Source organism: Hirundo rustica, chromosome 24 (assembly GCF_015227805.2).
Source record: "Hirundo rustica isolate bHirRus1 chromosome 24, bHirRus1.pri.v3, whole genome shotgun sequence".
NCBI lineage: Eukaryota > Metazoa > Chordata > Aves > Passeriformes > Hirundinidae > Hirundo > Hirundo rustica.
In genome coordinates, this window is record NC_053473.1 from 4571068 (window position 1) to 4594786 (window position 23719).

The 23719-nt window shown below is 48.8% G+C and overlaps 1 protein-coding gene across 5 annotated transcripts; it reads right to left on the reverse strand.

Moving 5' to 3' along the window:
* Positions 1-162: 162 nt before the first annotated feature.
* Positions 163-22928, reverse strand: CTTNBP2NL (CTTNBP2 N-terminal like). Of its 5 annotated transcripts, XM_040085579.2 has the most exons (6): positions 22696-22928; positions 21232-21330; positions 15703-15810; positions 6612-6842; positions 4901-5008; positions 163-4162 (listed from the first exon to the last, which is right to left on the reverse strand). In XM_040085579.2, exons 3-6 carry the CDS (start codon positions 15799-15801, stop codon positions 2693-2695), a joined length of 1908 nt encoding a protein of 635 aa, XP_039941513.1. In that variant the 5' UTR covers positions 15802-15810; positions 21232-21330; positions 22696-22928; the 3' UTR covers positions 163-2692. The 5 variants fall into 5 exon arrangements, with proteins under 5 accessions (XP_039941513.1, XP_039941515.1, XP_039941512.1 ...); XM_040085581.2 differs by lacking the exon at positions 22696-22928 and having other exon boundaries at positions 21216-21236; XM_040085578.2 differs by lacking the exons at positions 21232-21330; positions 22696-22928 and adding an exon at positions 20411-20446.
* Between the last annotated feature and the right edge of the window lie 791 nt (positions 22929-23719).

Below are 23719 nucleotides of genomic sequence, written 5' to 3' on the forward strand. Positions count from 1 at the left end.
CAAAGACTGCTCGGGATCCACTGTACTCCCAAGAAATTCAATTTTTTCTGACATTTCAGGGCTTCCATTAAAGCTCCAGGTGAGCACAGATGCCCAGTCACCAGCAGCAGGACTGTTTCCTCCTGGGCAGCCCCAGCTCCAAACATTTCCCTCAGCAATTTGCACATCTTAAAAATAAAATCCTTTATTGATAATATGAACGTTTAACATGTTTAATGCCATCAGCTATAAAAATGATTAAAGACTTCAGCTTGGTAACGCTTGGCTTTACAAATTTACAAGTGTTAATGAATTAATACTAGTGTTATATGTTTTGCACTTCATTATACTCCATTAGCCAGTGACAAACTCTGCAACAATGTCTGCTTAGGACACATGTGAGTTAGAGAAGAAATATTTAGTCGCTTCCACACAGAATCTACATCAACAGTTAAATACTAACTCTAAAGTCTTACTGAATTAGTTGGATCCATTTTAATCCCTTGTGCTTAGTTTCTTTCAGAAGTTAGTCTACTAGCAAAAATACATTCTTTTGCATACCCCTTCCCATATTATATTTTAGAAGAAACAGTACTCAGTGCATTTCCTATTGGACTTCATCATAGTATCTCTCTCTCTAGAGCTATCAATTAAGAAAGGGGATAATACCAGTCAGATTAATGTAAAAGCAAAGAAACTCATTAAAGCAGTGTATACAAAAGCCTCACTTTTCAATCAGAAGGGATACATGGGCCAAAATCCATCTGCCCATCCACTTTTACATTTACTCTCAGCAAGAGGAAAAAAAAAAATCTGCTGTGGACATTTAGTTAAAAAAGTAATAAATGTGCTTCCAAAAGAGTCGCTGCCCATTTAGCTCTGGCTGCCTCTGTGTCCCCGCTGTTAATACACAGACTGTTCCACTGGATTAGGAACAACAGCCCATAATACCACGACCTAAAAGGCTACTGAAAGGTCTGTGCAAAGCCCTAAACCCCTGCCGTGGCTGTGTGGGGTCAGTCCAACAACAGCCACCCCAAAGCAGCACAGAGCTCTGATGTCCTACGGAACGAGGCTCAAAGCCCAAAGGAACTCTGCATCCTCCCCCGGCACAGGGATCTCCCCCACAACAAAGGGATTTTGCCCAATGAGACAGTGAAAACTGACAAAGGAGAAGGTGTCCCCTGGCAGTGGGAGCTGTGCTCCGTGCAAACGCGGCTCTGCTGCCCAGGGACGCGCTCAACGCTGGACGACACCGAGCAGCAAAACCGGTTTCTAAATTTAGGATCAGCTCACATCCAGCACCCGAGATGATTAACTCGGGGTCACGCTCTCAGCCTCTGCCACTGATCTGTGGTGTTTGTCCTGTACTTCTCGGCACAGTGACTCAAAGAACCACTGTGCTGTGCCCGCTGGTTTTCTTGCAGCAAGCATTTCTGCACAGGAATCAGCCTCCTTCTCCTGGGTCCAAATACTTCATCACACACATGACCTGCCTCAAACTTGGGCAATTCCTCACTGAGGAATTTTTTAAAATCTCAGTGAATTGCCACCTTTTCTTCATATGAGGCAGAAGATCAAGAAGAGATCAGTATTTCCCTAATACACCGTGTGTTTAGTATGTGTGTGTGTGACACACTTACACAGATCTACATATTCAATTCCACAGCAGCAATGACTTGGTTCTGTATTTGCAGCCAAGGAAAGCTCGCCACAGCTACTGGGTAAAATCCAGGTCAGTCAGGATTAACTGATGCAGATGAGGAAGAAAATTATTGCTTTTGTTTAAAGTCGAAGATCCCGTGTTACAGGCGTTGCAAAAAACCCTGTATTGTATGGACGAGTTACTTTTTCAAGTACTAGTGAGATCTTTGTCACGTTAACAGAAAGATCCTTTTCTCAGAAGTTCTACACACAAACAGTAGAATGCTTGAAGAGCTTGAAAATTCCAGGTGATACACCAGAAACCAGAGCTCAGCCGTTTAAAGCACACAGGCATCTTGGCAGGAAAGCAGAAATTACTGTATGTACAAGGAATACTGACAGAGAAGTAATCTGGATGGTATCACAACTAAATTTTTACCCCAAGAAACTAAATGTGTGCTTCCTCAAATAGCTGGGAGCTATGTCCTGAAGGACGTAGCCTGGCTGGCTGCACCGGTCTGGTGATCACCTCTGCAGAATTTGTAGCACATTTGCTAACTTATCTTAGCAAATGCAAATAATTAAAAGGAAAACCAGTGTCGGTTTCAACATTCAGGACTCCAGAAGAATTTGTTTCTGCAGCTAGATGTTCCCCCTCCTCACCTTTTCCCGAGAATCACATTCATATTGCAGGCTTAGTTCAGGCACTTTTGTAAAATGTTCATATGGAGTAAAAAGTCTGCAAAAATTATTTCTGCATAATTTAAAAGTAGCATTTCAGTCCCATTAGAGGTTGATAGGTCCTACCATGTGATTATGGTTGTTATCTCTAATGATTTGACTGCTGCCACGAGACGTTTGGAGGCTACTGTATAGCTGTAGTTAAAAGTTTCTTCATAAACAAAAAATATTTTCCTACCTATTAAAAAGAAAAAAAAAAAAAATACACTAAATGCTTTATACAGACAGATTCTGCTACTACGGAAATAAATAACACGGAGTGGAAAAACAGTGTCTTAGCTCCAGGGTAAGCTAAGCTGTGGAATGTCACATTCCCGTTTTCTGGAGACTAGCTGCTGCTCGGCAGGAGGATCTCCAGGTCTTTGCCATTTGACACGACCGCGTTGTTGGAGCAGCTGCTCCCCACATCCACGGGGGCACCCAGGGAGGAGGCCTGGGAAGAGGTTTTGGTTAGAGGGGCAGGAGCAGCGGGCGACTGAGCGAGGCCGGGTTTCTTTGGAGGAATGGGTGGAGGGTTCCCTCTTTCTGCTCTAGGAATGGTTGGCGACTTAATTCCAGGAGACAACGGGCTTAGCGGGCTGGAAACCTTGACAGGGCTCGGAGAGTGCCCAGACTCGTTTTTGGGGCTGCCAGCATTCGCCAGGTTTCGATAGTCCGTGCCAAAAGGGGAGCTGTTCGGGGAGACGGGCTTGATGGGGCCCTGCTGGCTGGTGAATCGGGACAGCACCTGCGTGACGGTGTTGCGGGCCAGCTGCTTGGCAGCGGAGTTGTCTGCCAGGGTGGGGGACAGATCCCGGGAAGGGGGGCTCTGCAGACCCCCTGGCTGATGCTCCTGCTCTGCCTGAGACTGGAACTTGTGCCGAGCCGCGTGGAAGCGCTGGTTGATGCCCACCTGGTAGGAGGATTGGTAGCCAGGGCTGCCGGCAGAGGCTCCCACCAAGCGTTTAGCGAGCACGGGTGAGGAGCAGGGAGAAGGGGTCAGAGAGGAGGCAGCCGTGCTGCTGGGAGACAGGGACACGCCAGCAGAAGGGAGCTGGGACATCAGATGCACCGGTGACTCTGTTCTTACGGGAGAACTTCCGTTCTCCACCGCGCTTTCGGAGGCTGCAGCAGGTTTCTCCCTGTGAGCTTGGCTCTCTGCAGCGTTTGTCTCCCCACCCACCTGCACGTCTGTGTCACAATGCCCATTGGATTTTGCATAGGAATGAACAGGCGTGGAGGGGCTGGCAAACACGGTGTGAACAGCTCTGCCGGTGCTGGCGGGGTTTGCTCGTTCTGCCTGCAGACTCTCGGTCTGGCAGGACACAGACTTCACGGGGGGACTGTCAGTCGTGACCCCCCTGGATGTCACCGAGGGGCTGGGATGCACAGGCTCGGAGGGACTGTGCTCCTGGCAAGAAGCCTCCAGCTCTTTCAGGGCTTTCTTCAGACATTCCACCTCTTCTTTGAGCGCTTTTGTACGGTTTTCTTCTCTGTTCAGCTTCGCTTTCAGCTGCTCTCTTTCAATGTCAAACTCCGAGAGCTGCTTTTCTACTTGTGCTTCCATCTGCAAGCCCCGCTTCCTCTTGGCCGCCAGCTCCTCTTCCAGTTTACTCACCTTACTCTTCTCCTTTTCCAATTTCAAGCTCAGTTCTGCTGTCTTCTGGCCCTCTTCAGCTGCTTTGGCAGTGGCTTTCTTGCACTCCACAACAAGCATGGAAGAGAGTTGCTTGTGGCGTGCCCTTTCCTCCTCCAACTGGCTTGACAGCTTCTTCTGCTCTTTTTCAAACTTCTTCACTTGGGATTTCTCAAACTCCACCTGGAAGTTAAGAACAAAAAAAAGACTGTAAGGGTACCACAAAACCTCCTGAAAGTAAATGAAGGGCAACACCCCAAAAGGGAACAGGTTTGCCGTGTATCTTGGAGAAATTACACAGTAAAAAATGACAACGGCTAAGAAAGAGGTTATTGCCCCAAAATTCTGCAGAACAGCCTGGAACAAGTCAGCTTGCACAGAGCAACAATTATTACTTACTAGCAGTTTAATCCTGTAGGAAATTCGATTGGCTTTTGGTGAGATACGCACCCGGTCTGCCATGCACTGATGGGACAAGCAAAGCTTCCTTCCACCTCATTTACTACTTTGTCACTTTGCCTTTTAAAGGCATTTAGGCTTTACAATGCTGATGTGGTATGCGTGCTTAACAAAGGCTACGGCGCCTGAGCAACAGAAAACAGTGGCTTAAATATTTATTAGCATCTCTGAACAACACCCCCAGGAGATCTTCCATGACTTATTCTGAATTTTGGGTTCTGCAGCACGCTATTAATTTTAAGTGCAGCCCTGTTCTTCAGAACTCCTGAAGCAGGATTTCAAAGCATTTGACTGCCTGTTAATAGTGCTCAGCTACCAAAACACACTGAGAAATGTAAGGCTGATTTCCTTATCGAGATGATAAAAGCTAGGAGTGCCTTACAGAGGGAGGTTCCTGCTGCTCTTTCATCACGTCCCTGCCGAGTTCCCCGCCCAGGAGCCCGGGGTTTGGAGGGCTGGTACCTGCTGGGTGAGGCGCTCCCGCTCCTTCTCCAGCATGTAGGTGACATCGTCCCCCTCCGCCGTGTCCTGGGCGTGCCGCTGCCTCTCCTCCTCCAGGTCCAGGATCACCTGCCCAACAAACAGCAGCCACTCAGTGGCCAGGTGTCCCTCGCAGGCAGGGAGGGATCGGTGCCTTTTGCACGGCTCCACGACACGGGAGAGGCACCACAGCAGCTTCAGGCAGCCCAGCTCAAGCCAGATCACAGAAAAGCAGCTTTTGCACAAGTTCAGGATGTGCGACTGTCGTGTCAAATTGAGCCTCACGCTGGATCTGCGTTCATTTTATTGTTAACTATCTAAATTCATGTCACGAACGGTGCCCTCATTCCAGAAGGGCTGGGGTTGGAAGGGATCTCTGGAGATCATCCAGCCCAGCCCCCCTGGAAGGCCTTGCCCTGGAGCAGGGTCACAGATCAGTCCAAGGAGGGTTCTGGATATTGGCAGGCAAGGAGAATCCACAACCCCTCCCCAGCCTGTTCCAGCGTTCTGTCACCCTCAAAGTGAAGTCAGCTTTTCCTCGCATTCAGCTGGAAATTCCCCTATTTCAGTTTGTGCCTCCTGTCCCTTGAAACTCAGAATTTCCTGGCAGCACCATCCATCCAAGGCCCAGCAGGAGCAGAGGTGCTGCATCCAGGAGCCACGGGGCACAGGACAGCCCCTGCTGGGGCTCCAGCAGCAATTCCCACACAGCCTTCTCCCAGCGCCTTACAGGGATTTGAGGACTCCAGTGTAAAGTTTATTTTAAAGAACATTAATTTGTTCTTCCACTTAAGAACAAGATGAGCTCTTGAAGTGAAACTGCTTCCCATAAGGACCCAGTGAAGGAGCTCCTTCAGCTTTAACACCGAATTACATGAATAATTGAAATGCTATTAACTCAACAACAAAAAAAAAGCCAGAATACAAACTTCCCAAGAGGCTCTGCTGTGTCTCATCACCAAAGCTAAGCTCTCCCAACACATACTCACCACGAATTTAGCAGCTCCTCAGTCTTCCTGAAATTTAAGCATCCAAATAATGCTTAAATATCATCAAATATATAGGAAGCTTTCACAGAAGTAGACAGGAAGAGGAAAAGGTGAAAAAATACTTGATTTTACTGTATGACTCGGTTGGTTATTTCAAAAGTGAAGCACAACCTTGTTCTCACTTCTAGTGACTTCACTTTTTGTGGTAGCACGGTCTGACACACGGCCAAGCACTTTATTGGTGTCACTATATATTTTAAATGTATATCTGAAGGATAATAGGTGCTTCATTAAAGAGGCCAAATGGCAAGAAAAATACTTTTGGTCACTCCATACGTTCTTAGGGAAGCACAAGGAGGTGCTTTCCCCTGGCAGCAGCTCTCCAATAACCAGGGAGAACAAGTCCCAGTGATGGGCCTGCTGAGAATTCCATCCTCCAGAAAGCCTTTCTTGCATTTTGGGAAGCATTACCCCTCCCAGCTGCAAGCTCGTTTCCTTTTTGGTGTGTCCTAACAAAACCACCTTGTGTATATTCGAAATTCCGGAATTATAACTAATTAACTCCCCAGCTGCATCATCTGGAGTGAGAAGTTTAAACAAATCAGTTACCAAACCTCAGGGAACTGAGGTGTTTTTGCTGAAGTTAACATGTGATTAAAATGCAACTGTAACTCCTGCACATCTTTAACTGAGGCCAAACCCACCTTTCTGTGTCTGCTTTCGGCAGCAGCTAGCTGGGATAACATTCTTTCCTGCATGTTCTTGCAATGTTTCATCACCACTTTCAAAACAGACAAAGGATTGGAGCATACTGGCTGCTTTTCACCGTGATTGCCCTCTTTCAGGGTCTCAAAATCTCTCTGCAAAGCCATCAGTGGATCGCTGATGTTGTACTTCCCATAGCGTTCCTCAATGAATGTGTCCCTGTGCTGGGCCTGCGACACAAAAACAAATTTGCATTTTAATATACTTGAACTAGCTAAAGAAGACCGGGCTTTGTAGTTAATATTCCTTTTCCCCCAGTTCTCCATTTAAAAAGGATTTAACACAGTCTGATTCATATCCTGTTATCTGCTAGAAATAAAGGAAATAAAGAAAAATCTTGTTTGAAAACACAGCATCTCCACAACATATTGAGTCCACAAACATCCTCATACCACAGCTACCTGCCAGGGCCATGACTTACATTCCACAGCTGTGTGAAAGGAAACAAGGTAAGGACTTGCTCAACAAAAGATTTAATCATTTATTGTCGCATCAGTGAAAGAAGCAGTTGTGTGCCTGCCTTGACTGTGTCACCATCAAAGAATTTCGTGTTGAGCAATTAGAGAGTTTCATTCTTGCAAGAGCAGTAAATCTGTGAATTGTTAATAAATTCTTTAATGTTCTCATCCAGACTAAACAGAGCTTAGCTTCTCGAGAAGCAAGACAGGAATGATGAGGTTTCCTTTGCTGCTCGTAAGAATTAAGAGAACTCACACGTACTAAGCTCTGCATTTACAGTGTTTTAATGGCTGGACTCAGTGAGCTCAGAGGTCTCTTCCAACCCCAATTATTCCATGAATCAGGCATTCCATCTGGAAATCTGTTTGTTAGGATACCCACAGGCTTGTCTTATTCAATGATGACTGTAAAGGTCTAAAAACAAAACAGAATCTCATAAACAGACAGATATGAAAGCATTATCTGCGTGTTTACCACCATGATAAGAAACCGTATGAAACCAAGTATTTATGCAACAAAAGACACAGGAGGAAAACCAAATTTAGACTCGCAAGAGCCCTCAGAGGTGTCTTAGCTAAAGGAGATATAATCATGGATTTCCAGCGAAATGGTTCTGGGCTGAATTCTGAGCATTTGTGAAAAGCTGTGACAGTGTTTCATTGACTCAGTGTCACTGACAGCAGAGCTGATGCACCTGCCAAGAAATAACTCCTGAATAGGAGATTTCAGCTAGTTCCTCGTGGTGTGTATCTGCTCTAAGGACTGTTCCCAGGACAGTTCACACCTTTTCTTTCCTGCGATGCACAAATGACTGCTCTGCTCTGTTCTGCACTGCCATGTCCTCAGTGAGGCCACAAAGGTGGTTTTTTTTTTCCCCTGCACGAGTCACCTGAACCACAGAAATGCAAGAGCGAGCCTCGGGACCTTCATCAAACCATGTTTAATTTCGAACAGACTCTAGCAGGTGTGACCTACAGAAGGGTTCTGACCTACAGAAGGGTTCTGACCCTAAATGTGCTTTTCCTGCCACAACACACACAAGACACATTTTTTTCCCTCAAGAAACTGCTCCAAACAAACGCTGCCTGCACCTTCCCAGGCGTGCTTCACCCTTCTGCTCCCAGCTGGGCAGGGCACAAACAGCAGAAATCCCTTTCCAAGTCAAGCACAGCGGCTCTTTGGAGCTGGTGGAGGGCTCGAAACACGAGTCCCACACTCTGCCGAGGCTGGGAATGGCATTCAGCTGAACAAAGCTCCCTGCTCTGAATGCAGAGGCAGCCAGTGCCAGCCTCGCTGTGCGCTCCCCAGAAACCCTTTCAGGGAAGAGGAATGGCAAAGCCGTCACCCTTTGCTTACGGGATTGCACGAGGGCATCGTTTGGACAGGAAAGACTGAGCCTGACTCAAATGAAAAGACAGCTCAGAAGGCAGGACTCATTGGGATGGCTCTTTTGTGACGTCCCAGCGTCAAAACCACAGATGCCTCCCTCGAGCACACAGGGGCAGGAGTCACAATTGTGGAACATCGCCACACAGCAGCTGCTAGAGCTGCATTGGAACAGTCAGAGTTAAATAATAAAACCTGGCTTTACTCAAAGGGCTGGTGAGCTTCGCTGATTTGCATTCTGAAAAGCAGCCGTGTGATTAACATGAAATAAACCGAAAATAAAAATAAAAATTTTTGCTCTTAAAAGGAAAAGCGTTTGCATTACCTTGACAAGGGGCATAAAAAAACCCAACCCAAAATATCTTCTCCATGACCAAATTAGAGACATCCGTCCTGTGATTCCAGTTTGGAGCTGGATTTTAACCCTGCAGCAAACAAACACAGAGGAGCAGCTCACACTTACAGATACCCCTCCCTCTCTATCAGCATTACCCATCAGGAACTGTGGATACCTTTGATCACAGCTTCAGATATTGTTCTAACTTTACACAATAACAAAAAGGAGAGGAAGGAAAAAATCAGCCCTGGAAATGGGAGAGCAGCCCTGGATAATGGGGCAGCACTGGTTTAATGAATCACAGGAAAAACTACAGGTTTTGTTCTATTTTTTTTTTTTTTTTTTTTTTAAGGAACAGAGAATCTTCTGTTTTTCTGAAGTATTTATAAAAATGACTCAATGAAAGCTCCATGTAAGTGTGGAGGGAATTTCTAAGTGACTCAAGCATTAATAAGTCTGTAAATATGAACTGGGATCTCCATCCAGCTGGCCTCACTGCTTTGACAGATGAGCTTTATCCCAACTCATCCCAGTGCTGGCCATTCCACCCAGAAACGTGGGAGAGACCCTTCAGAAGGGCACCAGCGCTTCAACCGTGCAAACAAACCTTTACTGCTGGGCAACTTCTGCCAAACAAGAGCTCCAAAAACTGAGATTAAGGCGATTTTTGCAATGCTGGAGGTGCAACAAAAGCCACGTTTTCCTCTGCCCCTCACAGCACCGGGCTCTGAACTCTGTTGAATTCAGTGGGGTGGTTTATTTCCTGTTTGGGAAAGAACAAGAAGTTCTTCCTTGCTGCTCTGAGCAATTAAGTGTTTTTCCTGAACCAGCATGACAAACAGATGAGACTATCACAACATTAAGAGCTTTCTCAAGTCCAGCTTGCCTTCTTTAGTAGCCAGCAGAGCATAAACATTTAATTAAAGTTGTCTAGACGAGAAAAAGTCTTAACCAGGTCATCCTACAATGACCGCACCACGAAAAAAACCCCAAACCCAGCGCGTTGGCATCAGGGCCACGGAGCGCTTGGAAATGCAAATCGGGATTTTCCAGCCTGTGACACCTCTGTGCTCCAGGTCCTACAGAGCAGACACCTGGGTCACCTAAATCACTGAGGCAGCTCTTGGAAAACCAAGTCACGGTGCCAACATCTCCAGAAGTTAATTTATACAGGCGTGGAAGAGGCACAGAGAGCGACTCCTCCCTGGGACAGCTCTCAGCTCAGCTTCTCTGGCACTGGAGGTCACGTCCAGATTATCCCCAACACTTCGGATTTTGATGGAAGACAGGTCGAAGTGAAAAGAAAAATCAAGCTAGATCTCAGATCCCAGCACGGAAAACACGAATCCACGGAAAATCGAGCTTAAATAAAAAGGAAATAAGGCTACAAAACGCGGTGTTAGTGAGGGAGGGGAAAATTTCATCTGAATACCAGAGATGACACAGAAACCTCCAACACCAGCAATGGTGCTTTGAAAGAAAATGCTATTCTGTGCAATTGCATCTTCCAATTTAGTGCCTCTATCTAATCTCAAACATGCAGAACTGTGAATTTCCCACCAAAATACCCAAATTCCAGAAGCAACTAAATGGATTATTCAGCAATTTTCAAGACTATTAAAGCGACCTCTCCCAACAGGAAAAGAAGATAACATAATAAGCTTGGGGTGCCTTTAAAAACAAGAAGGAACAATGAATGGGAACTACCATTTAAAATAAAATTCCAGAAGGCTGGAAAATTAGACATTAACAGAGAGGGTTCCACGTGAAACTGGCTGGCTTCGAGCTCAAGTTTGGGTAATGGACCACTGCTAGTCTGTTTGGGAAGAGATAATTGTGATTTTGTGGGGCAGAAGCAATATCTGACCCAACTGAAAAGATGTTTCCTGTGCAGGCAGGCTTTGCTTTGTCAGGAAAAAGCTGCTGTTTCCTCTTGGGATTTCTAGGCTGTTTTGGGATGAATGTTTCCCATAACCTATTTCTGTTTGTTTTTTTTTTTTTTAATGAAATATTTCCTTCTACTGAAACCCTGTTTATGTGACAGAATATTCTCAATCTCTTCAGGAATCTTTACAACTTGTTTTACTGGAACATCAAACAGGGAATTTCCAAGACTTATTTCAAGTGTTTTTGGGACATATATAGAGGATTTCTCTTCCCTGTAATTTCAGAGCTCAGGTTTTAACCCTCGGTACAAGACAAACACACTCTTAATTAACTATAGCTACTGAGTTTGCAGTTCTCCAGTAACAATTTGCACAGAAGTTCCTCCTTCATGCAGCAGAGAGAGGAATAAGCTTTAAATAGCTCCCTACTGCCTTGAACTTCCTTATTAGCTTCTCTCCCCAGAGACAGAAGTTGGGAATAAAGACAGGCTGAGGTCACAGCAAGCACCGGCAGAGAAGGGAAATGGGGGTGGGGACCACTCTCTTTGCCCAAAAATCAATGTCCAGATGCTGGAGTGGGGTTTCCAGGGTTGCACCAGCTGCAGCTCTGCAGCAATGCCAGGCACGGAGCCACCAAGCAAATTGTTGAAACGCAGCATCTGTCTTAATCGCCATCATTCCGCCAAGTGAGCAGAGCTGATAAACGAGAGCTGCCCACATCTGCCCAAGTGAGACCTGTTAGCAGCTTGGGGGAATTGAAGTTTTCTCAGGAAACGTCAAGCAGCACAAAATTGCGGCTTCTTTCCCTGGGAAGTTCTGGTGACAGGCTGGCTCCCGGCGCCCTGGGGTGGTGGTGCAGGGACTGAACTTTGGTCACCCCAAAAACGGGGAGCTCAGCGACACCCAGACAGCTGGAATGCACAGCAGGAGCCCTCCCAGCATGGAAGGAACTCCCACACCTCTCTGCTCCTGCTCAGCACACACCTGGGGACTGTGAAGGTGAGCAGAAGTCGGGTTTTTGAACGATGCTGGAGAAGCGTGCTGCTTCGGGCGAGAAATGAACAGAAAAGTCCCCCAAGCTTGCAAGAAAAGCTGTAAGGAACGCCTGCATTCCAGCAAGACAGCACCCATGGGAACGCTGCTCCATGGAAGCTGCCTGCTAAGTGATGCATAAGCCCAATTTGCCCCATCTGTGAAAGATTTAACAGCAGGAAGGTTTTGTATTACTGATTTTTTTTTTTTTTTTAAATTTAAACAAGAGGTAGACTTCAGTTTTTGAAACTGCGCTGTAAAGCTAATTTCTAAACCCACTAAAAAACAGCACCTAGTTTTGCATTGATATTGCTTTATAGTGAATCACTGAGCTCAGAAGCAAAGAGATGAATACCAGCTCCCAGTCATTAACACAAAATAGTTTCTATTCCGGTGTAAATTGCCCGAGGCCTTATTAACATAAAAGAATAAGCCAGAGAGCTGTTTCCTGTTTTCCAAAAGTAAACAGAACTTCGGTTCTAACGTATGGAAAACCCTCTTTAACAGAGCAGGGGGGAGGGAACAAAGAGCTCTAACACGGTGCTGGAGATCCATTTAAATATTGAATTGTTTCCAGTCGTGGTTTGCTATTTCAGAAGGTAAACCTGTGGTTCATGCAGCCCTTCCTACACAGCAGCAAGGACTGAGAGTCCAACTCTCAGGATTATGCAACTCTCTGACAGCATCTGAGTTTTTTGGATGATATAAACACAATTATAACTACAGGAAAAGGAGCACAATAAAAAGCGAGGCTTAAAATCTGTTCCAAGGAGAACATTGAGATTTATGTAGTGGACAGGAAGCTACTTTCAAGCAAAAAAAAAAAAAAACAAAAACAAAAAAAACCCAACCTTTTTTTTTTTGTCAAAGAGGTTTTAAAACAGAGGAAGCAAACTGAAGCATTGGGAAAGAATATTTTGAATAGAGTCAGCAAGGAAGAAAGAGTCAAAATGTGGGGAGAGGGGGTGAAGAGAGGGAGAAAAAAGGAGGGAGTTCAACAAGCAGTGTCTGGAATGCCCAGCTCAGCAGCTCGATTTTGACACAGAGAGAAACGGGGCCGGTGCCAGCCAACAAGTGCCTGATACCATGAGGGAGAAGAAAACTATTTTAAGCTTTGTCATCTGCATGCATGGATTCTCTCTGCTAAATGCCAGATTCGAAGCGTTTGTCTCCAGGCGTGCAGGAATATCAGTTATTGCAGACTGTACTACAACCCGATGCCATGTTTACAAATGAAGGTACTCCTCCTCCGCAAGCGCCTGTCCTTTTCTGTGATGTACCAAAGGATTTGACTCAAAACAACCAGAGCTCGGAGTTATTTAAATCTGAAGCCGAAGTGAAATTAGCCCATGAAGGGAGATGTGTTTTTGTTACTATGTGGGAAGCAAAGGCGCAGATAAAATTCTGATTTCCCACCGCTGACATCTACGTGTTTAATGCAGCTGCTGGAGAAAATCGCTGCTGCGGTTCAGGTGTGTGCAACCCCCTAAGAAAGCTCAGAGGATTGAACTCCACCTGCTCCCAACACAAACCCACATTTAACACAAAACTCTCGCTCTTCCCAAGGAATCCAGCAGCCGAGGCAGGATCCACAGCACTCAGGGAGCTGAGAGAGCTGTGAGACCACGTCAGACAATTCCTGTGTGTGTGCAGCACCCAGCTCACCCCAGCCCCAATCTGTGCTAACTGCAACTCTGTTTGTCCAATGTATGCAAGTGAAGCTCAATGCTCTCAAGAGCTCAAATCCTTAATTCAGTCTCGGATTTTTTTTTCTTTTTCTTCAGGGCAGCGCTTTTATGCATCGAAACGTGAGTAAAGAGACTAGCGAGGTTTCCTTTAATCAGTCGAGCACCAAGTGGTTCGGGCAGCGAGGCACGGTGAAGCCGTTACCACAGCTACTATCAGCAAACAACGAGAAAAACAGTGTAAGGCCAGGATTTCTCGAGCTGCATATTCCAAAAAAAAGGGACAAAGCAAAGCTGGAAGTCCTCTGCTGCTGAACCTTTGCCCAGCCACCAGATTTAAGCGCTTACACGACTTTTTCCTTCCACGCATCGAAAGGGCAAGAGAGCTGCTGCCAGCAGGAAGCCAGGCCTGGGCTGCACATCGCTGACAACGAGCTTTTGGAGCCCAAGAGCAGCACAGCTGGACACCTACAGCATCTCACAGCGCTGCAGGCACGGGCCACCTTCCAGGGGGGGCGATTTTTCCCTGAGATCACTCTCAGGAGGCAGCGAGAGCCAGCTTGGATTTGAAGCTCTCGCTGCCCTTTCCCAGCACCTCCAGCTTTCCTCACAATCCCGAGACGAAACACTACAGCATATCCCTGACAGAGGAAGGGGAAGACAGCCCTAACCTTTGATTAGCTCAGTATTTTATACTCTGTAATTACCAAGCAGAGGTTACAATTTCGTTTAATTTCTTCTCGGTTATGAGCACTTGACAAATCACGCCAAAAGGGGATTCTTACTGCATTAATCTCCTCGCACAAGAGGGAACTGCAGGTTAAATTTCAACAGGAAAGATAATTGCTTCACACCACTGGAAGGCAGGCAATAAAAAGCCTCCAGAATGGAGCTGCTACATTTCTTCCCATCTGTGCTCCACTGTTCACATTTCACACTGAAATACCGAAGGGAGCCTTGTTTTGGTTACACGTTCTGACCACACACAGCGAAAAAACCCATCCCAGGACAGAGCAGAAACTTGCAAGTGTGTTCCCAAACAGAAAACAAACCTTCCACCCGATCAATACTTCCCAGAGGGTAACAACACTCCTCCAAAAGAAAAGGATTATCTAAATGCAAAAGCAGCCAGCAGCAAACATCAGCATCCCGACTGTTCTGGAGAAGGACATGCCTCCTAAAAGATGTTTGTAATCAAGCTGGAGAAGCTTTTGCTGGAAAAGCAAGCCCCTGCAGCTCTCAGGCCTGCAAGCTGCCATTCCTCTTTAGAAATAGCTGCAACTTTTATACATTATGAGCAGTGGCAGGTCAGCTTGGAAAAGCCTTCAAGACTCAACCCTAACACGACTAATTTCTTCCAAAATTGACGCTGCCATCATTTATACCGCTCTTTTTTTCCACTTTGCTGAGGCTGAGCGCCAACCAGGCATCCTTCAAAGAGCAGAAGAATTACACACAGACAATATATTTTCTAAAATAATTTCCAGGCTCCATATCAACGTAGCAAACTGTGCAGAGAGCACCACAGCCCCGCTCCCAGTGCAGGTCAGCAGCAGCACCAGCCAGTTTTTTCCTGCACCTCAAGAAAAAAGCTCCAGCACCACCCCTGCTTTTCCCATCACACGCTGCTCCCGCAGCACCACGACCTCAGCTGCACTGACACGGATTGAAAGTGGCTTTTTGGAGCAGTTTTTAGCTGGCATCTGCCTCCCTGGAAGGTTACACTAATGCCCGTGCCAGCAAAGGGAAAGAATAAGTAGCTGAGCACTCAGGGCTGCTGCTCTCAGCTGTGCCAGCTTAGGGTGGCTTAGTCAACACAAAGCCACGGATGCTTTTGACTTAGTCTGACGTTATTATCACTAAAGGACTAATCTGTGATCCCTCTTGGAGAGAAGAGTTTCTGCTTTAAGCAGCCCTCCTCGCTAAAGGAGGAAAAAAACCTACCGAGGAGTTCTGGTAGAGCTTTGACACAGCAGAAACACGCGGTTCTTCATCAGAGAGGATGAAAACACACACGTAACACGGTATTTCAACAGCAAAATGCTTCCTGCAGCCAGTCCAACAATGAATCCCAAGACAAAAATAATATACAGCATTTATTTTGTGATCCTGTTGATATGAAAATGGGATTCTGAGCCAGTAATAAATCTTTACCTCTGAACTTCACATTGCATACAAGCACTCTGCAGAACTTACAGCAGTACTGTTGTCAGGCTTGTTTCTTATCCTGATACTTAAAACCTACCTTTAAAGCCTCTATGACGAGATCTCTTGCTTCTAACTCTCCCTCAAGAATGCTAAACAGCGTCAGCAGCTCTGGTTTGCTGAGTTTTTCCAGATTCATCCTGAAAACCTGAAAAAACAATGAATCCCAGTTTAGTAGGTACATCTTTGGACATTAAGATCAGTATTCGAAGCTATGACATATAATCTCCATTTAACTTCAGCTTCCAGATTTTTTGGGATTGCAAATTGCCCTGAAGTGAGGTAATTTTCTCTCCAGCTTCCAAGACCAGCTGCAGAAGATGCATTTGTCACCTTCTCCCAAGGGACAGGAACACATGCACACCCAGATGGTGACGGCAGAACGTGCAGGGTAACAGGACCCGGACAATATTCAGCAAGAAGTAGCCAAAATTAACAGGAGAGGGGGAAAACATGGATATTTAAAAGTCTTATTGATGACACATCTGCCTCACACAGCTGCAAACATCACTGAGGAGCTGTGATGAACGAAGGCCAAACTGGGCCACCCACACGAGCTGAGCAGTGTTGGGAATGTTGCAGCGCTGGGATTCCCTTCCTGGGAATGCCATTACCCCCACTGATGGAACAGGCCCAAACCACTTCACAAAAATCAATGCCACAGAAAACAAGCACTTAATTACTATTCTTTCAAACTGTTTCAATATCAGCATCATTTATTGAATATAATTTTACTGCCTACATAAGAGAGCCATCATCTGAACTGCACATAAAGGAGCTTCATATTCCCTTGCACCTTTGCTGATACACATAACACTGCTCAGTAATAAGCCTTTTTATTAGATTTTGTTAAAAATGGAAATAATTTCAGACTAGATCCTTGTCTCTGACACAAATATCCCGGTTAAGCAGTCTTGTGCTTTGCACAACCACCAAATACACTTTCTGAGTCAAAGCCATGTCCATCTTCCATGGCACTTAGTGTCAAGCAGAAAATGCTACAGCATGAAGAAGCTACTCAGAGATATCAAACTCCAGTGGCAAGTGATAAAGGGTTAAATGAGCCCCTGCTGGAGAAGTCTATCCAGCTAAAGTCTAGTTTGTCTGAAGTCACTGCTCCTTTACAACTGATTTGCATAACTGTGCCTTGGAGAGTTATACACAAAAGCAAGTTCTGTCTTGTTTGTGCCAGAGCAGTTTTCCAGTTGCTGGGAACACAAAGTTCTGTAGTCTTCATACAGCAAGGAAAATCAGAAATCTACTCTGTGCCCCTCTGCTAAGCAGGGAATTGTCTCATCATTCCTGCTCACAGTGTTCCACATGAAATTCCATAAAGCAGCAACGGTCCTTACAGGCTGTCCTGGCTCTCCCTCCCGTTGGCAGGGGCTGCTCAAGGAAACGCCAGCGCAAGTGGCCACGGCTGGCTGTGCCAAAACCAGACTGAACTGGACACCACAGAGCTGTCAGCATCGCATTTCTGCTCCCTACTGCAGATCCATTCACATATTCAAGAGGAAAATCCACGAGTTTAGGAAATCTGTTCCTATCTGTCATCGTGTCCAAAAAGCCTCGTCAGGACTTGATGCAAAGGCACAATTTAGGAAACTCGGTGTATTGACTAAAATCACATTTTTGTGGGCCAGGGCAGTGCTGGTCACTCCGCAGCACTGATCAGTTCTGGTCAGTCAATGGACCTTGGCAGAGAGATGTCCAGGGCAGGAGCATGAGCACATCCCTCAGCTCCGACACGGCTGGAGGGTTCTGTCACCATGGGGAGCTGAGACCGTGCGGAGGGAGTGTGATTTACAGCTTGGGTATCTTAGAAAGAAGAGAGAAAGAAGACAGAAGCAGCAAAGAAATGCTAAAACATAAAGAAGTAGCCACACGCAGAGTGAGAAGAGACATAGACTGGTTCTAGTCCTTGATATTTACTATGTTTGTGTTGGTGCTTATGTCAAAGCTGCAGGATTTCCCTAGGCGGCCTTTAGATGTGGAATATCCAAACATCTGCTTAGGAGATGAATGGCTCAATTTCAAAACCACCTCAGTCCTCGCTCAGAGTAAATTTCACAGGTTCTAACACTGAATCGATACCAGTGGGAAACAACTTTTATTGCCTGATACTCACCAAGCTACTGTAGTGTTAGGGCATTATAAACGGGAAACGAAAAAGGAGAAGCTTCCTTGGGGATCTTAGAACAAAGTGTGTCATTTACTTGTTACCCCAGGACACAGTAAGTGTTGAACATGGACTTTCAACATGACTGCACCCATGCTTTTCCCTTAAAAAGAGATGATGTGGAAATGTGCAGCTGCATCTCCCCAAGAGCCACCGAACAGCTCCGTCTTACAGCAAGGACGGCTACCAGCTGCAGTTTGGTATTTTAGAGCTATCACTCAGGGCAGCAATAATTTCTACTCTATATTCTAACTACTCCCATTGTGACTTGTACTTCCCAGTGTTATAGGAATAAGCCATGCTATTCTTACCATGCCTCTGTAGTCTTTAATGCACTTAATAACATAAACAAGCCCTGTCCTAACATATACAGGGGAAAATACTTAAGAGAAATAAAGAGCAGGAGCCAGTTTGCACAGCAAACTGTGCAAGGCTGCTTTCAAGCTACACACCCCTGTGCCTTCCCTCGTCCCACTTTTGATAAAAATATCATGCCAATCCTATTAATTCTCCCCCTTGTAAACAGTCCCATTCTACCAAAGGGATTTGGGCACTTCAGCTGGGGAACCTGACCCTCTATTTCCAAACCTTTAACCAAGAGACAGAGTATCCCAGCATCGGAAACAAGATCCAGCAGTTCCCAGGGCACATAACCCCTTCACATCCAGGGAAATACACTGGGTGCACTCACACAGATCACAAACCACAAAGACCTTGTTGTTTAGTCTGATGATATAAATATTTTCCCCGAGTCTGAGATACACCACCATTTTTGGACAATAAGCCAGAGTTTGGAGCATAAACAAAGATAATCACTTTCTGCTTGCCTAAAGGTGAGCTTCCTTTCAGCTATGGACCACTGGAGTCTCCTCCACAGACCCACACCCACCACCCAAGGAGATTAAACTTTTCTAAGAAAGCTATTTCCCAGTATTTAACTGGAAATAACCATCAAGAGCAGTTTAAGTGTACGTAGAACCACGCGAGCCAGCAGACCAGGGGGAGTTATCTTTGGCATGTGCCACTTGAGGAACACAACAGATAAGCTTGCAGCCTGTGGCAGCTCCTCCGCGCCCTCAATCGCGGTGCCAGGATTATGAAACCATGCTAGGTTACATTTCACCGCTCTCACACGCACAGGGGCACGAACCAGCTGAAAGAACGCTGCCAGCACGGGAGAACCTCACCCAGTGACTTCAGCAAGGCTCAGAGTCAGGGGCAGGCACCAAACAGGAGCTGAATGCACAGCCCCAGGCATGGGGAGGGCAGCTTGTCAAGTGGAAGCTTCAAGATCCTCTGGGAGCCCTTAGCTCAAAACTCTTCTAATTTTTTTCAAAAACATTATGAAGAACAAAGCTTGCTGTTCCTTCTGCCTTGGAAAGAGGGTATTTCCTAAACCTACACCAATGCAACAATGCCACAACGTCAATAATCCTGAATCAGCTTAATTTTCTTTCCTGTGTTCCTGAAGAGGAACTGATATGTTCCAGAAGCCAGCACAGGCAGTCGTGTAATCACATTCAAGGGAGAACCTAAATGACCAGTTTGAGAAGTCCTGATAGACAAGTTCCCAAAACTGCTTCTGCGTGTATCGGGTGGTGTTTGAGTTGTTTCAATAATTGCACATGTTTATGTAATGGAAAAAAGCTAGCACAGATTTAATAATTGTGTATCCACAATGCTACCTGGCATTGCATCAGAACCGTGAAGAACTAGGTTAAAACAAGAAGTGTTTATATTTCCTTCATCTTTGTATCTCGGCCCTAAAGGAGAAAAGGGCATCATCCACAAAAAAACCCCAAACAAACAAAACCCCCCCAAAACCCAAAACTTCACCCCATTAGTTTTTGAAGTAATACTGAGAAAGAATTAAATCAGGAAAATTTTGAGCGTGGATTTTGTGCGGGTCCTCCCGTGCAGCAACAACCGGAGCTGCCTTGAGAGAGAACCGAACCCCCCCGCCGGATGCTCTGACCTTCAGCCCCCGCCCGGGGAACCTCGCCCCTCCTGCCGCACGATCGCTGCTGACCCCGACCCCGACCCCGGCCCCGGCACGGACGAACGGCGCGGGTCAGCCCGGGACAGCGGGTTCTGCAGCGACCGGCACCGGGGGCGGCCCCGCGGAAGGGGCGGCAGGGTCCGGCCTCGGCGGCTCCCGCGCTGCACCGGCCCGGTCCAACCGCGGCGAACAAAGGGAAGCGCCGCACCGGGGCCCGCGGGGAAGGAATGCGGGTGCGGGGAGCAACAACCGGCTCCATCGCATCCCCGTCCAGCGGGCCCGGCCGGAGCGGGCAGCGACGCCCAGATCCCGGTAACGCCCCCCGGCCTCCGCGCCCCCCGATCTCACTCCCGCCCCGCCGCCTGCGGCCGCCTTGGTCCCGACTGCAGCCGCCCCCGCCCGCAGCGGAGCTCGGCCCCGCCGCCGCCGCCCCTCTCAGCCCCCGCGGGCCGGGCCGCCCCGCACCTGCCTCTGCCCACCCGCGGGGGCAGCGCCGCGCCGGGACGGGCCGGAGCGCGCCGGGACGGCCCGAGCCGAGAGCGGGACCCGCGCCCGCCCCAGCGCACCGACCTGCCCGGCCCCGCGCCGCCGCCGCCGCCGCCGCCGCCGCTCCGCTCCCCATCGGCCGCCCCGCCCCGCCCCGCCCCGCCCGCGGAGCGACGGCGCGCCCGCCAATCAGCGCCACCGCAGCCGCGGGAGCGGGCCAATCCGCCGCGGGCAGGGCGGGGCGGGGGCGGGCACAGCCAATGAGGCGGCTGGAGGGCGGGGCCGAGGGTGAAAATCCCTTTTGTTCGCGGCGGAGAGAGCGGGCGGCCGTGATTGGTGCGTCACTTCCGGCGGGGCGGGGCCGAGGCACCGCCCGAGCCACCGCCCCCGGCCCGTGGGTGCGTCCGGGCGGGTCCCGATCCCGATCCCGATCCCGATCCCCATCCCCATCCCGGCCCTGCTGTCAGTCCCGATCCCGATACTAATCCCGATTCCGATCCTCGTCCCGGTCCCGGTCCCAGCTGTGCGAAGCCAGGGCAGGGACAGGGGCTGTGCCTCCGCCCGGGTCAGAGCGCACTGGAGGGGGCTTGGGGCAGGTGAATGCCCGTGGTGCCCGTGGCAGAGCAGTGCCTTGGAATCCTGTCACGGTGCCCGTGGCAAAGCAGTGCCCTCAGATCCTCTCACGGTGCCCGTGGCAGGGCAGTGCTCTCACAGTGTTCCGAGCCCTGGCCCCTCGTGATGCCAGGACAGTCTCTGTCCCCTGGCACCTCCAGGTCCTGCTCCCCTCGTGGCACCTGGACTTGGCTTCACTCTCGGCACAGATTTTTGCCCAAGGGCGTTCACAGTATCTGTTTTCCTTGTGCAGAGCCCTCTACCAGCGCTGACTCACCTGGGCACTGACTCACCTGGGCAGGCCCTGGGCGTGGGCACAGCCCTCACTGCCGGGCACAACTTCCCTCTGATGAGCTTTTGCCAGGGCCAAGAAACTCTTCTGGGTGGAGGTGCTGTGGAAAAATCGGCGTTTTGATTTATTTATGTGCTGTCAGCTGAGGGAAGAGCCCTGACCACTCCGGAGACGGTTCCTGGAGGGAATGTTGCCCTTGGATGCCTCAGCCACGGGGTCACCGACACTGTTGAGGGCAGCAGGGTTTTTTTGCTGCAGGAGCTGCTTACCCAGCACTCTGCTCAGCCGGCGGGACAGCAGGAATGGGAACGAGCCCTTTCTGTGGAGAACACAACCAGTCGTTCTGCCTCTGAGCTTTCCATGAGATCTGCTCGGCATTGCTTACACGCTGATTCTAGAGAGCTGAAAGCCGTTTTTAAATGGCTTTTCTCACCCTCGAGAGCACCTTAAGCTGCACCAGAGGAGGTTTAGTTTGAACATCAGGAAGAAATTCTTCACAGAAAGGGTGATTGGAATGGGCTCCCCAGGGCGGTGGTGGGTCGCTGTCCCTGGGGGTGTTTAAGGAAAGACTGGACACAGCACTCGATGCTCTGGCCTGGGTGACAATTTTCAGTCACAGGTTGGACTCAATGATCTCAGAGGCCTTTTCCAGCCTAACCAATTTTGTGATTCTGTGCGTGTGACTGTGGGCAGCGCTGGGATCACACAGAGCTGCAGCACAGGGCCTGTGACATGCGACATGAGACCAGCCGTGTCCGCATCCACTGCAAAAATGTGTCACATGGTGACATGGTGACACCGTGTCACTTTACACAGCGACAATGCCACCTCTAACCGTGGCGGTCTCCTGTCTGGTACGTTCACAACATGGCTTTGTCTAGACAGGGTTGTCTGAGTGTTGTTTCCCAGCCTTGATAAGCTCTGGAAGTTTTGCAGCGCCTCTGGTCATGAAAACTCAGAGCCCGCAAGGGAAAAAACTCGCATGGATTGACTCTCTTGAGTTGTGCCAGGCTGGAAGTGCCCCTGTGGCATTGCCAAACAGCTGGTGTGTAAAGACATCTGATTGTGATTACCCTGTGCTTCTCCTGTCTCTCTGCTTTTCACCCGTTGTCTCTTCTTCAATCCTCAAAATAAAATTTTAGGGTAGACATCCCTTAACGATGCACATGAGAAAATGGTGGCAGCTCACATCACAGGCTTGTCTTTACTTCCCACACACCATTTTCACTCCTAGTAGGACCTGGGGGTCCCTTGGCAGAGCAGGGATGGGCTGGAGAGGTGGCAAGAGGAGGGGGATGCTCCAAGAAGGCCGGGGGAGGAGGAGGTTGCTGGCACAGGGCTGTCTGCAGGAGGGTTGATCGCTCTGAGCTCACACTGTCTGCGGCTGGAGAAAAGGGGAAGGGGGCTCGTGGAGTGCCATAAATGAAGGAAGCTGAGGGGGAAAAAGAAAGCTGACTTGACTCACCACATCCTGTGCGAGCAGGTGCAGCCTGCCACAGGGACCTGCGAGCTGGCACAGCACCGCATCTTCCTGGAAAAAAAATGGGCTTTAGGGGGAGAAGGGTGTAGGGACAGAGATCCACGCTGGGTGGTGGCGGTCAGCGAGGGAGTCATGGCTGCGATGAGAACCCGTTCCCAGAACATTCCCGTTCCCAGAACACACGGACTGTCCCCACCACATGCACCGTGCATTGACTGTAGGGGTTCCGTCGCAGTGTGCAGACCCAGGCAGCGGTGCAGCCCGGGTGTGCCCAGCGGTGCTGCCCAGCTGTGCCCAGCGGTGCAGCGCAGGTGCGCTCCAGCTGTGCCCAGCGGTGCAGCGCAGGCGCGCTCCAGCTGTGCCCAGAGGTGCTGCCCGGGTGTGCCCAGCGGTGCTGCCCGGGTGTGCCACCCCAGCGCTCCGGCGTCGCTCCCCCGGTGCTGGTGCTGCTCTCCCGGTGCCGGTGCCGGTGCCGGTGCCGGTGCCGGTGCCGGTGCCGGTGCCGGTGTCGCTTCCCCGGTGCCGGTGCTGCTCTCCCGGTGCCGGTGCCGGTGTCGCTCCCCCGGTGCCGGTGCTGCTCTCCCGGTGCCGGTGCCGGTGCTGCCGCGCCCCCGCGCGTCCGTCCGCCGCCGCTCGGGAGCCGGTGCTGCGCTCCAGCTGCTTCTCCGGGTTCCACAAAACACACCTCAATCGTTCCCACCTCAAAATAGCAAGGGAGGGGTTGTGTTTCCTTGTATTTATTTCCTTTTATTTCCTTGTATTTCCTTGTATTATTTCCTTGTATTTCCTTGTAGTATTTCCTTGTATTTCCTTGTAGTATTTCCTTGTATTTCCTCGTATTTCCTTGTATTTCCTTGTATTTCCTTGTATTTCCTTGTATTTCCAGGCTGGCACGGACGGTCGGCGGGATCATCTGCGGGCCGGTCGTTGCTGCTGCAAGCATTCCTGATGCTGCCCAGTCCCACTCCTGGAAACACGGGAGAAAGGAGACCTTTGTGCAGAAGGAGCT